The sequence below is a fragment of the Scatophagus argus genome, chromosome 20 (assembly GCF_020382885.2).
Source record: "Scatophagus argus isolate fScaArg1 chromosome 20, fScaArg1.pri, whole genome shotgun sequence".
NCBI classification, from domain to species: Eukaryota; Metazoa; Chordata; class Actinopteri; family Scatophagidae; genus Scatophagus; species Scatophagus argus.
Window position 1 is genome coordinate 7,759,805 of NC_058512.1, and position 17,231 is coordinate 7,777,035.

General features: G+C 38.8%; 1 protein-coding gene across 1 annotated transcript in view; it reads left to right on the plus strand.

The window, feature by feature from the left end:
* Nucleotides 1-17,231, plus strand: part of LOC124051469 (astrotactin-2-like) — a 237,289-nt gene that overhangs the window by 206,452 nt on the left and 13,606 nt on the right. The window contains exon 20 of the mRNA XM_046374872.1: nt 5,654-5,795. Coding sequence (XP_046230828.1) covers nt 5,654-5,795 — 142 coding nt within the window. The remainder of the gene's footprint in view (nt 1-5,653; nt 5,796-17,231) is intronic.

A 17,231-nucleotide genomic window follows, 5' to 3' on the forward strand; every position in this document is an offset into this window, starting at 1 on the left:
GAAATGTTGACGGACCACAGGCCTACCCATGAGGAACCCCTCAGAAGGGTACAGCTATAAATGCTGCTTCTGGGTGGGTTTAAATATCTTATTGTGCAGTTAATGGATTCAATTTTGTGTATTATTAACTAATTCTAGACTGGTATGTAAGCACTTAAAAGCTACCACCTTGGAGGCGGTAGATGATTGAAGGTCTTCCATAGAAATTATCAGACTTCCACAGTGATAGTCATACATGTGTGCCAATGGCTTGTAAAACACTTCCAGTTTAGCAGTTGAATCATAGCATCATTCTGCATGTGCAAACACTCCACATTTGATTCATCACCCTGTGTCATTTCCTCATCCCAGTCTTCACTCACTCAGCTGCGTACACACACACACCAGCCCTCTTCCTAACCTCTCCTCTCCGGTGATACTGAATGAAAGCAGGTATGCTCATCTTCTTTTTCTTCTTTCTCTCTCTCAAACAAAAGCGTGTAGTTAGTGTGTGTGTGTGTGTGTGTGTGTGTGTGTGTTTATAAAGACCACATCTATAGTGCATTATTGGGGCATGCATAGCATAGCATAATATAACACCTTGAAAGAATTTCCCCTCGAGGATAAATAAAGGAATTCTGATTCTGATTCGTAATGCTTTATGATGACATCGTAACATTTAATTGTTGGTGTTAAGAAAAGAGAAATGCTTTTTCATTAATTTAAAAGAATCTGTGCTGTATCATAAGCGATTACTTTGTAAGACACCAAAATGCAGAGAACAACAACAAGTTAAATTTGCTTTTTTTAGGAATGGAATGTTTAGTTATAGTTAGGAAACCTATTGCATTCAAAATAAGAGAAAGACAAAATCAATTTTGTCAAACTTTATTTTCTCTTTGTGAAGGCAACAATGAGTTAAGGTGTTCTAATAAACACCCAGTACAACACCTCTCAATAAACCCACGCAGACACACACACACCCACACACAGACAAGACAAATGTCTTAATCAAATATTCTTTGTGCATCATTACAGTGTGTGTAGTGTGTGAGGGGGTTGTTATGGGTTGTAACTGTGGCAGTGACAGATAATGTATAACTCCAACAACACATACAATGACAACTTAAAATACACCAAGGACTATTGTAACCTACTATGAAGCCTTCCTTCCTTATTGAGATATGTATGTATTTATGGGTATCGAGTAGCCCCATCAGTCAGTCTCTAGTTCATGACTAATCAAGACCATCGATTGGACACTTGAACTCACATCTATATTGTTTCATGACTGTTGATACAGTGCATTAGAAAGCATTGTGTGTTTATGACTTGTTGTCATAAAGCACTCTGAGTGTGTGAAGATTTATGATAGTCTGTTGTGTTTTAGCATATTGCCTTTTTCAGTGTTTGTAAGACCATGTGCTGATGACTCACAAACTGTTGTTCTTGCTGGAATTTCCTCTTTCTCAAGCAGTGGTTTGATTGGTAGAGATACTGAGTGATACCACTAAAATGTTTAGTTTAATTCTAAGTTTGAAAAGAAAAAAACAGTTTTTGTTCAGTCCAGACATTGAGAATGAATTTCTACTAAATATTCTGCAGTTGTAAGATCAGACGCAAAAATCTGTCTTTCATTTTTGACTGCTTCCCCTTGACAAAAAAAATAAATGCTCGTAAATAATGTTTGCTTTGCTTGGTAATGGCTACATGCAGTGAACAGTATTTCTAGATGTCTTTCACCACTCTCATGGTGCCAGCACTGTCTGTCAGTGTTCTTATGTCGGATCAGTTTGCAACTTCAGCTGGTGTAACCTATTTGATGTCTCTTAAATCAGTAGGGAGCGAGGGAAGGGCCATTGATTATTATTTCTTTGCCCTCCGTTGGAATTCATTTCACTTATGCTGCATTTCACTTGCTTGTTATTTGGATTTTGGTTTTATAATGACATTTTATATCATTCCTTGTGAAGCAACTGTCCTATTTTATATTGGTTTAGAATGTTTCAGTGTTTATTTTTCATTACTTACAATTGTTTTCCTCTTGAAAACTGACATTTTGGTGTAGAAAGGGCCAATATCAGCCCCTTTACTGTGTGCAAATGATGGTACAATGTGAACCCCTACCAAGCCTGAATACTGGTATTATATTTATGTAATTACAACATTTTATAGCTTTCAGATGGGTCTGTTTAAAGAGGGTTTGACCCATGGAATGTGTGGGTACAATTTGCTAGGTAAAAGTATATGATTGTTAAAAGAACTAAAACACACACTGTGTTCTCCTGCTGAGTCCTTAAATTGATAATTATACAGTAAGCCAGTCAAGAGCCACCGAAGACCAGACCAAAGACATTTGTCTTTTGTTTTTTTTTTATCAGATGGATCAAAGTTAACTTAAGCAATTCCTTGTCCTTGGTCTGTTAAACATTGTACGTTTAATGTCAAATTATGACATTTTGCCTCATGGCACTAAACAAAGTTAAACTCATGCTATCCATGTTTCTAACTTTGTTGTATGCATATATTGTTACGCCAAGTTTATTTTAATTTGTGGTTTAAGACCCGGACTGTGTTGCAAATTAGCCATAAACACTATCATTAACATTTGATAATCCCGTAGCTTTTGCAGAAAAAAATCACAAATGAATGATGAATTATACATTGATGACACATTTCTTGCACACATTTTGTCCTGAACAGTAGGGAATATTTCTGAAAGATCCTAAGGCTCAGCAATTGAATAAGCAATTGTCTCCCCTGTCACATCAACCCTGAAATTATCCAAATCCCAGGTAGGGGTCTTATAAGGTTCTGTAAAATGTGAAGGCAGAAGAGAAGTCATCTGGCGTATACTCTCATGTGAAAACAACTGTGTTCTGTTTTACTTTGAGTTAGCCATCCATGCAGAAAGCAGCAGCAGAACTCAGAACTCATCCATATAATCTCATCTTCCCCCCTTGTATGGTTCTTTTGCTTTTTCTTGTTGTTTTTGTCGAAAGCCTTCTGGGAGACATGTGTCCATTGTCTATGGGATGTATTTTCAAAACAAAACTTGTGACTCAACAATGATCAATATCTAGCCCATACTAAGGAGAGAATGAAAGCATACGCTATGCTACATAAGCATGATTAAGTATGTCTGCTATTTGATTTTTGGCAAGCCTTGAATATGTTCTAATCACATACCTCAACTCAACTTACTAGCTGTAACTCACCAGTGGTTGCTCCTGAACTGTACTGTATTCACGCATCAGTTCCTTGATTTATTCTGACTGTCAAAACATCCATTGACATCATCAATCCTGTCCATGACCACATCTAAAATCATAAAACATCAGAGCGCTCGCTGACTTCTCATTGTTTGTCTCTTTCTCTCTTGATTTTTTTTTTCTTATTCCTTCCCTCCTTTTACTGCACATATTTGGAGCTGTCTCTTTCTACTTTTAGCCTTTGTGGAGTAGCAACAGAAATCTGGCATTTAGCTGGCATTCCACTCGTAGTTGCTTGCAATAAAAGGTGAGGGAACGGATTTGAAAGGCATCGTGAACGCAGGCCGAATCAGGCATTTTTTGTCATGTGGCATTTTTAGATGGTCGATAATAAGATGACGCTTTCCACATCAAAAACAGACCAGAAGGAATGTTTTACAACAGCTGTCCAGAGTCAGAAAAAAAATGTTCAGGGCAATGCTCTCTTTGGAGATGTTGGATGTTGGAGTGCTGATAAAAACGAAAAATGCAAGCTATTATTGATCTCCAAAGCAAGCAGCTTTATCATAAAACATTACTCATATTTTAGTTGTTATGAGCTCAAAATGTAAGACGGTCGAATGAAATGAGTTTGCAACTGCACATATGTTGCTTGAAAATATACCTTTCATCAGAAAAAAAAACCAAACAAAAAAAAAAAAAACATTATTTAGGCAGAATTAAGTTTCTCACCAAGTGTATTTTCTTTGTAGTGCATGTATTTCATTTCTAGGAGACAAGGAAGTGTGCGGTATCCACTGTATATCTAATCATGAATTAGCCAGTTGCAAACTCATAAATCTTCATTATTACTCCTATTATTAGCTAACACAAGGCAGATGGCACCACCGAAAGACAAACATTTAAATTAATAAAGTAAACATTTAGAGGGCAACCAAATGAAGGGCAGTGCTGTTCCATAAACAATATTGTGGAGGAAAAAAAACTAGAATGATGGAAAGTGTTTAAATCCCAGTACTATATTGGAAGACATGTTTATCCTTACTAAGACAATATGGACTTTGTTAATACGTTATAAAATGTGACCGATTCTTGTACTGAAAGTGGTCATCATTTAAAATGTCTGGCTTCTTAATTTCTTGTTGAAAAAGATAAGATAATCTGTCTGTATAATAAATTGTTTTCACTTTGAGTAAGAATTTATCTAAAGATTATCAAAACATACATAAACACTGCGTGCAGGTGGTCTGGAGGCTTGAGAAAGTTGAAAAATGAATTATGAAGGTTTGTGGTGATGCGAGTTATTTCCATTAAAAACTAACAAGGGGGAATTCCAGCTTGAAATGTACAGTTGAAATACAGTCCATGAACATCAATGGGAGATGGGACCAAAATTTTGACAAAAACATCAGACGTGCTGAAGTTGACATTTACAACTTCTTTTGCAGCCCCAAGCAGGTTTGAAAAGCAAAATAAATGAATCAGTTTTAAGATTAATGTTAAAAAAAAAAAGGTAAAACCTCCAAAATAGCAGCCCTGCGACAGAGCAGGAATGTGTTTGGGGGAAACCTCCTATACACAGAGCTCTTTCTGTGAAAAGGTCAAATCATTCATTCGTGCAGTTCTTTTTCCTCTCTTCTGCAACCTTTTCTTACCATCCCCTTGTGCCCCACCAGCCAGACTTACTCCCTGTGTTTATAAGTTGGCCCATGTAACATAAGCTAAAACTAAGCTGCCCTTTACCTCGTGTAGAAATAGTTGGAAATCCAACCATTTGAGAGCTTTTAAACTATTTTGACAGCTCCCTCTTTTTTCCATCACCCCCATGAGCACTGGAAACTGGCGTTCTGTGTGTGTGTGTCTAAGTGAACAAGTGTGCGTCGCTCGCCTTTCCTGTAAGCTGACATGAAAGATATTTCACAACTTGTGAAGTAGTGTTTTGTGAGACACTGGGGTGCTTAGTGAGATATCACTGTAACAGTACCTTGTGCCCATAAAGGAAATAAATCCTGTTTTCTTACAGTTCTATAATGTAGTGTGTGTTGGATTGCTGCCAGTAAAAAGTTTCATTTAATTCACCCTTGGGCTCGATGCTGGTGAAATGCCTCCCACTGGGCCGAGGTGAAAGTCACAACGCCAGAGTCAAATGAAACAGTCATTGATAAGGAAAAAGCTGCTTTCCTCAACACAGAAATTCATTCATGAAGTCCATGTTATGCACCAAGCAAGAAACATGTGGTGGAACCAAAACATGTGGCATTGTTTTGTTTAACTAAGAACAATAGATGAAACATAATGTTGAAAAATAACTTTGCCTTTTTTTTCTTCTCTTCTCTGCAAAAGTATGATAGATGGTAAACAGTACAAACAACATTTCTAGAGTGACCTTTTTCTAAAATGTTCTTTTTGTCTTTCATTTTGTCTTCATTTTCGTCTTTTCCTTAATTGCAAATCTCTACCAGGTGAGGTTCTGAGCTTGATGGACGATCTGTTCTCTGGTTTGGGTTCATCCTGTGTTGTTGCCGGGAAGAGGGCTGGAGACCATCCTCACTCTGTGCTATATTCAGTGGTCTTCAAGTGCCTGGAACCTGACAGTCTGTACAAGTAAGTCTGCCGATGGCCTTTGCCAAGCTTTTCAAGTCAGTTAAGTAGCTGATTTATTGTGGCTGTTTATTTCTTCACCACATGCATAAATATGAGTCATAAATCGCATTGCATTGTAAGTTAGTACAGAAACAGTTTTAAGGTTCTTCTACAGGTCTGTGAAATATGAAATGTCCTTAATAATTTCCAAATCTAAACAGGTGTAAATACCCATAGAAAATTGATATTAAACTTACAGGAAAATATATATGTTTGTGTGTTGATGAAACTCTATACTACTATATGTTTTGGCAGTCTTGGCGAATATCCAGTTCACGATGTGTCCACGAACTGGTAGAAAAGGGTGGTGGTTTGCATTTTTCATTAAAAAAAAGGGGACTGCAGGATGTGTTTCTTTTATCAGGGTATCATACAATCAGCCATCACTAACGCAGCAAGGGGTTAATTTATTCAAGTCAGGATCAAGTGTGAATGTAGGAATTGCTTTTCCGCATATGTTTGAGCTAAACATTTTTACTATTTCTAAACATTTTCTATTGCTTAAACTAGACAGTAATCAGACAGTGCATTACTTTACCAAGGCTGCACAATCTGGTCCCAACTCACCTACAGTACTCTGTGACATTTCTCCTGGCTTCAGCTCACAATTTATTGCAACCCAATTGACTTGATCCTTTTTCTGACCGCATTTTTATGAGTTCAGTGTTTCCCATTACCATGTAAAGACCTTTCATTAAACATTATGTTGTGGCCATGTTTGCATATTTCCCAAACAACAATGACTGAGGAATTATCACCACATCCTCCCCTGGGTGTCTACAATTCCCACTGCAAATGTTATTTTGTTTCAGGGGGTGAATTTTGTTACCTACTCCTGAACAACAGCTGTGTTGAGTTAAATCAAAGAAGCATACTTAGTCTCAACGTGGTGGGAGTGGTGGATGCTTCCGTTCTTTTATGTTCTCTTTGGTCAGAGGAGAACATGGTTTTAGTGGACACAGAAGGATCCCTATAACAGGAAATATTTTTTAAAACACAAACAAAAAACTTGACCAGTCTGCATAGACTACCGGGGGGGAAGTTTGCAAACAGACACACCTTGTTACTCAATGCGTTCATTGACATCACTCTTGCATATCACAATGTAAGGCATGAGAAATGGACAACCAAGTTTAACTGCTGCTGGTAATTGTGGATTTATTAATGAATAGGATTACCTTATACATCATTAGAGTTGGTCACATGAATAACACATCATTTCTTTCAAGCATTGTTAAATTAACTGCATGGTGAAGTGATGCTGATTTTGGTTTACCTCATTTACATACATGGAGGAAGAAGGAGCACCATACAACATAGTGAGGTCCAAAATAAGAGCACCACTAACTACAACCTCAGATGTTAGCATAAAGTGTCTTTTTTGATCAATTTTGATCAATTACTGGACTTTTGATAGGATTGTACTACAATCATCAGGGGCTTTTATTTTTCTGTTTAGTCGGTTTATGTTAAGCTGTTTGGAGGAATATTTTCAAGTGGAAATACAGTTATCTTCAAATTGAGACAGAGAAATATTATTTACTTATCTGTTTATTTACATTTTACCCTACTGAGTATTGAATGTCCTTTGAGTGCTATTTGTCCTTCTCTACTTCTTAAAACAAAGTTGCAAGAGCAGCAAAAATTAAAGAACCAGACAGCACCCAGATGCTGTTGTGGCTGTCACTGTAAACATGAAACATACTGTCTTCTGATTCTGACTTTTCTCAGGTTTTCTTAAGTGTTTATAATGTCTGTGCTGTTTGGTGGCCTTGGTTTGCTTTGGGAACTGCGACACTGCCCCTTTAAAAGAAGGAGCCACAGTTATGGGAAACCTTGCTCCCCAGTTTACATGTAGGTATACATGTGCTGTGCTCGTTAAGGTTACAAAAAACAAATAACATGAAAGTTGCACCAGTTTAATCTGGCTACTCTAATGGGAGTCCAAATGTCAGCATGGTGGGAATAGTTCCATTAAATGTAACAAAAATAAAGTTTTAAAAAAAAACAAATCCCCATGTATCTGGTTACTATGATAACACATTTTCTTTTAGTTGTTCCAATAAAGGAGAGAGAAAAATGGTATCTTTATGCCATATGATTGAGCCAGAGGATCTTTAATGACCTGAGACAGCGGAGCATCCATGCAGAATTTAAGCTTACAAATGACTTAAACAAAATTTAATTTAGTTTTGTCAAAGACTAACAGAGCAGGGGTACATGTAAGAGACAGGAGCTACATGTAGAACAAGACCTTTATATTGCAGTTTGTGTTGGTGTGTATGTGTGTTTACACCAGAGGGAAGGTGATGGATGGATTAATGAAGCAATGCCAATAAACTATTTAATTTACTATAACAGTAAAATATGTGTCATATGGCTTGAAAAATTAATCTAGCATTAACATTAGAGTATGTGGTCAGTAGCTGTAAGTTTCACATAAAAGGTAGCACCCAGGGAAGAGGAAATCAGTACATTAACAACAATTCAGAACTGCTCAGAACTAAACATCTGAACAAGGAGAAATAAGCTGATAAGTAAATTCAATAAATTCAATTGGCTGATGGCCAAGGTAACAACACAGTTATCTATTTAGTTAAAAATTCATGATTTTTAGTTTCCTAAAAGCTTTGTCAGTGGATGAAGGATAGCAAGGGAATAACTAGCTATTAGTTTAATCTGTACAAGTCAGGCTTCCACTAACAAAAACCTGAAACAAGAGCCTAATTTCCAACTTTGTAGAAGGGTTATCTTTGTTTAGGCATTCTCCACAGTGTTATTTTCTCTGATAAGAGCAGTATTTACGTCGGAATTACGTCTGAAGGCACATCTGTTTGCAGCCCACTCCGCTTGTCTTAATCAAAAGCCTGATAAGGCCTCTACTAGTATTGGCTTTACACTTGATCATTACCAAAGCTGCATGTTCCTGTCCAAACTAAAATGCTGTTTGCTCTGTAAAAAAGTTACACACCTCATTTCGAAAGCTGAACTTTTGGGACATAATCAGGGTACAGTGTAGTAGTCTTTGGCTCTGAAACCCACTGACGCCAGAAATACAAGTCAAATGTTAAAAACAGCAACATGCATCAAGACAGAACTGAGAATATCAGGCTACATATTAACTTTTAGGTTAGTATTGCCTCCTAAAATAGTAATGTTGAACATTTGTATGTAAATAAAAGTGTTTTGCTGTCACATATGTGAGTCTGAGCAGCTGTTCAGGTTAAGATTGTTTTTATGTGAGTATAAATCTAAAAGCTGTGAGTGCAAAGTCTTGTGAATACAACTCTTAATTGCTACGACTACGAATTCCGGTTTGTGGGTACGAGTCGGAAAGAATGACGTCACTGAGGTCACAGGCAGGTCACAGGGGAAAGTAATCGAACCGCGATTTTCCCAACTGCGCATGCTCCAAATCCAAAGATGGCTGACGACAATGAACCAGGCGACTCACTCAACATCACAGGTAAAGTCAATAACGTGTGTATCAAGTATTTGTTTCATGAAATTGTACTGTTTTAAAATAATATACAATTCTTGGACTTACAAACTTACTGCTTTAGCTTGCAAGATAACGACATGCTGGCCGGCCACGCTAAGTTAGTGATAGCATTACTAGCTTAAGAAGTTGGCTTGTGCTAATTGATTACCACTGACCTGCAAAATATGAAATAGTTTATTTAAATGAATTCTCCTCTGTGCTCCTTTGATCGGCGTCCGTAGCAACAATGTGTTATACTTAACTTCTATTTACAGAAAAAACAGATTGTAGAACTTGGAAGCTAATGATTGGCTTATTAATTTGTTAAAAATATTTTTTTTGCATTTTGTTTTAAATGTCTGCCCAGGCTAACATTACATTATGTGGATTTGAGAGTACTGTATGTTGTTAAACGACTAAGTTAACAGTGATCAACTTGTATTTTGTTGGCTACTCTATCGCTGTCAATATATGAGGGGAAGAAAGGGAGGAGTTTAAAGAGAGGTCACGAGTAGCATGAAGGCAGGTGGGAGGATAGATAGATAGATAGATACTTTATTGATCCCCGAGGGGAAATTCAGGTATCCAGTAGCAACATTGGTACAGACAGCACAGCATGCATAAAGGGTTGAAACATAGGGTACTAAAAATAAAAAAAATCAAATTAGTGCATGTTCAGAATAAACATAGGTGCATAGAAGGGGAAGTATTGCCATTGGATGCTTGGTGCCAGCATCAGATTCCTGAGGGACAAATAAGTCGACCACCATCTCCTTGGTCTTGTTGGTGTTGAGCTGCAGACTGTTGGACCTGCACCATGCCACAAAGTCCCCGATCAGGCTCTTTTACTCCTCTTCCTGTCTGTTCTTTATGCATCCAATGATGGCTGTGTCATCAGAGAACTTCTGCATGTGACACAGGTCTGAGTTGAATTTGAAGTCAGGTGTGTAGAGGGTGAACAGGACCGGGGAAAGCACTGTTTCCTGTGGGGCTCCTGTGCTGCTGACCACAATCTGATAGGTGCAGTCAGCCACACGTACTGAGGCCTTCCAGTGAGGTAATCTGAGATCCACCTCATCAGATGTGGATCCACACCCATTGTTTCCCGCTTGTCACTCAGTAGCGAGGGCTTGATGGTGTTGAAAGCGCTGGAGAAATCAAAGAACATAATCCTCACAGCGCTACTGCCCCTGTCCAGGTGTGAGAGTATCTGGTGAAGCAGGTAGAGGATGGCATCATCCACACCCACTTTCTCCTGGTAGGCAAACTGCAGTGGATTGAGTGCATGTTGGACCTGTGGTCTGAGGTGGTGTAGCAGCAGTAGATGTGCTGTAAGGGGTCACCCAGCTCCAAAACACAGGCCCTGAGTAGCCTCGGACACACACCGTCCGGCCCGGATGCTTTGCTGGTATGTAGTCTCTTCAGCTCTCCACTTACCTGAGCTGCTGTGATGGTGGGTGGGTGTTACCCTCCCCAGAGGATGACAGGGGGTGTCAGTGGATGATCGGTGGGAAAAGGGGATGGTTTCAGTGTTGGTCAGTGGAGGTGGATGGGTGGCAGCTGGACAGGTTGCAGCAGAGGGGACAGGGCAGTCAAACCTGTTGAAGAAGTTGTTTAACTGGGTGGCCCTCTCCACATCCCTTTCCACTGTGCTCCCTCTCTTGGAGCTGCATCCACTGATGGTCTTCATGTCATCCCACACCTCTCGTGCTGTTCAGCTGCAGTTTCTGCTCCACTTTCCTTCTGTAGGTGTGACTCAGCTCCTCCTGATCACCATGCTTGAAGGCTCTCTTTTTTTGGTTGAGGAAGTCCTTGATGTTGCTGGTAATCCAGGGTTTGTTGTTGGAGAAGAAGCATACAGTTCTGGTAGGGACCACAACATCCATGCAGAAGTTCATGTAGTCAGTTATGCAGCGGGTGACACCCTCAGTGTCCTCTCCATGTGAGTCCTGCAGTACTCTCCAGTCAGTAGACTGAAAACAGATCCTCAATGCCTCCTCTGCCTCAGGAGACCACTTCCTGTCTCTCTGTACCTTGGGCTTGTAGTGAGGCCGGAGCAGGACAAGGTTGTGGTCTGATTTCCCCAGTGGTGGTAGAGGAATGGCAGCGTATGCATCCCTTACATTTGCATACAGCAGGTGAATAGTCCTGTTTCCTGTAAAGAGTCCAGCGTCGCTTGATTGAAGTCCCCAGAGATAAACATTAAGGCTTCAGGCAGGAGGCAAAGTAGGAGGTACAGGGGGAGAAGGGAATAAACATTTTAAAACATTGTATATTCAGAACTTTACAAAACATTTTGTTAATTCTGATTAATTTCCATGCCTGCTGTGACTGTAGAATCCCTGTATCCAGAGAATACATATGTTTACTCAAGGGACATAGTGCAGATTTACCACTGTTGCTGTTGTGACTCCTGAATTTTCTCCTGGAGATCAATGATGATTATATATGCAGTTGTAGGCCTTAATATTTTGCCTCTGCATAATCAAACACTGTTTGTCTTTCTATACAGATTTTCTATCTGGAACCAGCAACAAATAACCACTCCAACACTGCTCATTCATTTTTTCTGAGGGCAGTGGAAAAATATGGCTGGCCTTCCAGGTAAACAATAATATAAACTTGGGCTATTGTTTTCCATACCCTAATTACTAATTTCAGTAATGTTCGATTGAATATTTTGTTGTGATGTATATGACAGAAGATTACTCCTATGTATTTTCAAGGGTCAGGGGTGATGAGGATGTTGAAAATGTCTCAATTGCTGAAACCATGTTCACTGTTAAAGGCACTGGAAGAGGGAGCTTCATAGCTGGGCGGAGTGTACATAATCAGAGGTTACATTAATAAGTCACGTAATTTACTGTATGTCAATAGTAAGATGTAAAGTGGGACATTATTGTTGGGAAGTATTTTCAGTCAGACAATTTTTATTATTTTTCATCTGATTAAGTTCTGCCTCTGATCTAGAATCGAGCGCCTGTGGCGAGAAGTCTGGACCAACGTGACACACCTTTACTATGAAGTTCTTCACAGTCTGGAGGAAGATGGCCTGTTGCGTCTGGCCATCTTTCATCTGTTCTGTGCCCACTATGTTTTCCTTCCGTGTCTGGCAGACGCCCTTCACACCCGGCTGGGACAACCATTCTTTATGGACTGAAGGTGGACTCTCCCCAAACCAGCTCTGAGTTTTGGGTCACATGAAGAACCCTTGTGACCCAAATGAAGATTTGCAGGTTTGTTGAAGCTCTTTTGGTAAATCATTAGCCTCATAGCTTAATTGCCTAAGTCATATTTTGGATAAATTGTTCTACTCACCTAACACTGCTGAATCACAGTGCACCATAGTGCTAAAAACCTTAAAATTTGACTTAGGCAGTTATTATATGAAGCTAACAAATACTGTTTCATATAAAATAATATTAAAAGAAAATGTCTTTTTTTCCCAGAGCATAGAGCTGACTGGAGGATGTTTGATGCTGTGCATGAGGAACCATATGGAGTTCAAGTCCAGGAAATTGAGTGCCCCCCTGAATCCGTGCATTCTGGAAACTGTACAGTCCATGATAAATCCCTTGGCAGCATCAGAATTATTTGGCAGAACACAACAATGGTTCAGTGTATCCAAAGTCTAAGTGCAACACAAGAAATGCCTGAGATGTAACAAGACTATAACATGAGACAGGAGTCCCAAACATTTTTATTGAAAAACATTTTGAACTTTCGCATGAAATTTCTATTACATTCATCAGAATTAAATCTGTGAAAACCAAACATTACCGAGGGTACCCTGAAGAGTAACATGGAACAAAAATTAACTATGGAGTAAACCATTATTAACAGAAAAACAATGGTTTTCTAACAGTGAATACAAAAATAGTTGACTTAAACAGGAAGTTGTCACTTAAAAATTACAAAAGAATAAAACATGATTACACATGTCACAGTGACTTTGTTGTTTTCCTTTAGACTGAGTGGTTACACCCTGTCAAAAGTTTGCTCGTGGCATATGGCAGGTGTCAAAATGTTGAATGTTTGAATTCAATGTATGTTTTCAGGTGAGCTGAGGGGAATGTGACTCTACGACTGCAAGTACTTACAGTTGGAAAACAAATGGTGTGTTGTGTGTCACAATCATGGTGGAATTTCATATGTATGACAAAGTCCTTTTCGCTTGGCAGAACAGGCTTGTGTCTTTGTCCAGTCATCCACTGCATGATGCACCTTCTGGGGTAACACTGTTGTTGCTGGGGCCCTTTTGTTCTTAATGAAGAGATTAACACAATGTTAGTCTGAATTGAAAAGAATACAGTTTAGTTTTCAAGTGGATAAATTCCCTTACATAAACAATATACACAAATCATAGTGGCATTTTTGAGTATAAGAACATTTGATAAATCAAAGCAAAAACTACACAGAGACCCACCAACAACAAGAAGGACATAACAGGAAGAGGAAGGACATTGTTATTCCTTATGTGTCAGGAGTATCAGAGAAACTACGCAGAATCTTTAATAACCATGACATACGGGTCCACTTCAAACTCATGACCACACTTAGAAACTGGTCCACCATAAGGACAAAATTCCCAGGGACAAGCAAAGCAACATCATATATGCTGTGCAGTGCAGTGAACAATGCTCTGATCTGTACATAGAGGACACAAAACAACCACTTCACAGAAGAATGGCACAGCACAAGAGAGCCACCTTCACAGGACAAGACTCAGCAGTTCACCTACACCTCAAAGAAAAGGGACACTCTTTGAGGACAACAACGTTCACATTTTAGACAGAGAGGACAGGTGGTATGAAAGCATCTATGCTAAGTTGGAAAAACTCTCCTTTAACAGAGGTGGAGGACTCAGACATCATCATTCTTCCACTTATAACCCAGTGCTGCCTTCCATTCCCAGGAAGTTTCAATCCAAACCACATGATTCCAGCAAGAACAATTGGTCGTTACCCTGTCCAAGCACAGCTCCCTCTGCAGGCTCATAGTCGTTAGACAGTCGCTAGACACACCTGGCACTGACAGCCAGACATACACAGGTAAGTATCAAAGACACTTAGTTTCTTTGTGAGTTTCATACAGACCCACCCACTGAGGTCCTCTACCACATATAATCCTGTTTCCTCACCAAACTATTTTAGAACTGGTGAAGCTGCTTGGAGGAGCAGAGAAACGTCTTCAATAAAACTCTACAAGTCCAGACACCTTGCTTCAACCCTTTTGAATGAAAATGACCTGGATGACTGAGAATCTTCATCGACTTGTGACTGGGTCACAGGCATTATGTTGTCGCAATTAAGACATCTCCAGTTATTGTCAATATAACTATGCAAGTCATCCATCTGTATTATCAATTACATTAATTTTAAATAGTGACGTCAAGTTTCCAAAAACGCTTAAATTTCATGGGTTGTATAGTCTGAATCAGTTAACCATTTACACTGCACTGTATACAATGAACTGCAGGGTAAAAAAAAGTTAAGTACTTTTAATTACCTTGTCTTGGCCAAAACATACCAGAATCTTCAATTTCCTGAAGGCAGTCTTGGAGAAAGTTCATGATGTTTACTTCCTTTTGGTGTTTGGCAGAACCAATCTCACTGAAGACAGGGTGGCTCCTCTCCAGGACGAAGTTTGCATCTGCCTTTAAGAAGAAGGAATTTTTGCAAAAGACATTCATGCTTAATTAAAGGCAGTCTAAAACTAAGAATATACCTCATCATCATGTCTTTAAATAAAGACAAACATTTGTACCTGTGAGGAATTCACTGCCAAGGGCACCAGTATCGAATGTGACCTTAAGTCTACATTTGGGCGATGCCTTCTTCTGCCGTTGCCACTGTTGCATGCCTCAGCTGAAGAGGTCAGTTCGTGACACACAGATGAACGACGTGGTGGCTTCGCTACCTTGACAAGCGATCCAATCCAAGATTTCTTCAGAACTGGAATTAAAAACAAAAGATAAAAATTGAACATAAATAGAACAAAACAACACCAACATGTATTTTCTGAATGCTTCATTTAATTCATTTCTTGACCAACATTAAGCATTTGAATAAAAAACAAAATTAGACATGGTTATACTGTCTGTATAATTTCATAGCTGTTTACTACAATTATTCCAGGTGGTTGTTAGGGTATGGCATGCTACAGCAGTTGCCACACCTCCAATACTGGTGAAATTCTAAGGGGTGAGAACAGGCCTCACATAAACAATGAGCAATAAAAGCAAAATATGTCACAGACATACCATCTGTTTGGATTACCACATTTCATCACACTACAATACATGATAAAGCTTTTCAACAGGAAAAAGATGATACTTAAGTATCTCTTTATAGTGTATATTATCCAGATAACATAATTTGCCACCATGATTGCCTGATGTACAATATTACCTTGGAAAGGTCCTGATTTGACTGACTGGTACTGATCCACTTGACTCATGGTCGTCATTATCTGAAGGTCTACACACATAAAGAAAACAGCTTGTACTAAATTATCTTGACATAACCACTTGCACACATATAACATTTTGAAAGGTAATGCATTGAATTCTCCTTATATATAATTTGTCAAATGAACGTAGGAATACATTTAAAAAGTTACACTGAAATCATTTATATTACCATAATCCACATGTGGCTGCATGGACTGCATGGCTGCATTGTTGCACACAGGACACTCTGCTGTCTTAAAACAGAATTCACAAGGAAGGTTAATAAAACCTTACATTAATCCATTGACCTTAATTTATCAGAAAGGCACGGACAATTTCACCTGGTCTGACTGGTTGCAAATGGAATCCGAGAATTCATCTTCAAGTCCTGTGTTGCAGCTTTCCTGGGGGGAAAAAACAATAATAACACATGTTCAAAGCATCTAATTTTTCCAATATAAACCGCTGTGAAATAATGCCTAAAAAATTAAGTTTTGACATTCCTCTTCAGTGGAATAGCACAAATCTACAAGTTCTGTCCCTGATGTATACTGGAAGAATTTGAAGTGGAACCATTTTCTTGCAGGTTGTACACTGGGCTTTGGGCATGTTCTCAAACTATTTTGCTTTAGGTGGTAATGGTATTGCATCAAGTTCTTTTTGTAAAGGAGAAATGTACAATGTGTATTTTCCATTCCCGCTCACTGCGTTTAGCTGCTGGCCAGTGTATACATGTAGACCTGGAGGGATAACAACCAAGCTCCGCCGCCCACTCCCACCTAAAACTGAAAAATTCTAGATACTAAACAAATCTGAATATACAAACTACTCTTATAGAGAGTATTTTTAAATAACATTAATCCACAAACGCCTACATACCTGTGGCCTTGTGCAGCATCCAGCCACCACAGATATTTGCCAGTCTTGGATATGCACTCACAAGCAAATCTGAAAGCTTAAAGAGACAAAAGTATGGTTAAAGTTTTGTAGCAATGAGTTATGTTTATGAGCTACTGTGATTAATTAAATCATGCATGAAGATGAATTCTAAGATGAGTTTTTTTCTCTTTAAACATGACTTCACACAAGGCAGTAAATGAAATGTAGCATACCTCTGAATGTGTCATGTTCTCAGATATGGTTAGTGAACGTTTTCCAAGGCCAGCCAGCATGAGTTTGTCAAGAAGAAAAAAAAAACTCACCAAAAAGCTCTTCACACATTCTTTAGTCCTATGTGGCGCAAAACCCTTTTGCCTCTTGCCTCCTCCTGAAAAAATCCTGGGAAAAAAGATAGCATAACCTCATTCTCATCTTGTATATTCCATCAACAAAAAACAACCTAACGCAGAAGATGTCTACACTCTCAATGATTGTTAGCTTAAATTTGTTACATTATTTGCAATAATTTACATGGTGACAGTCTGAAGCTCCAGACAATATTCTAAGACAAATGATCAGAGTATCC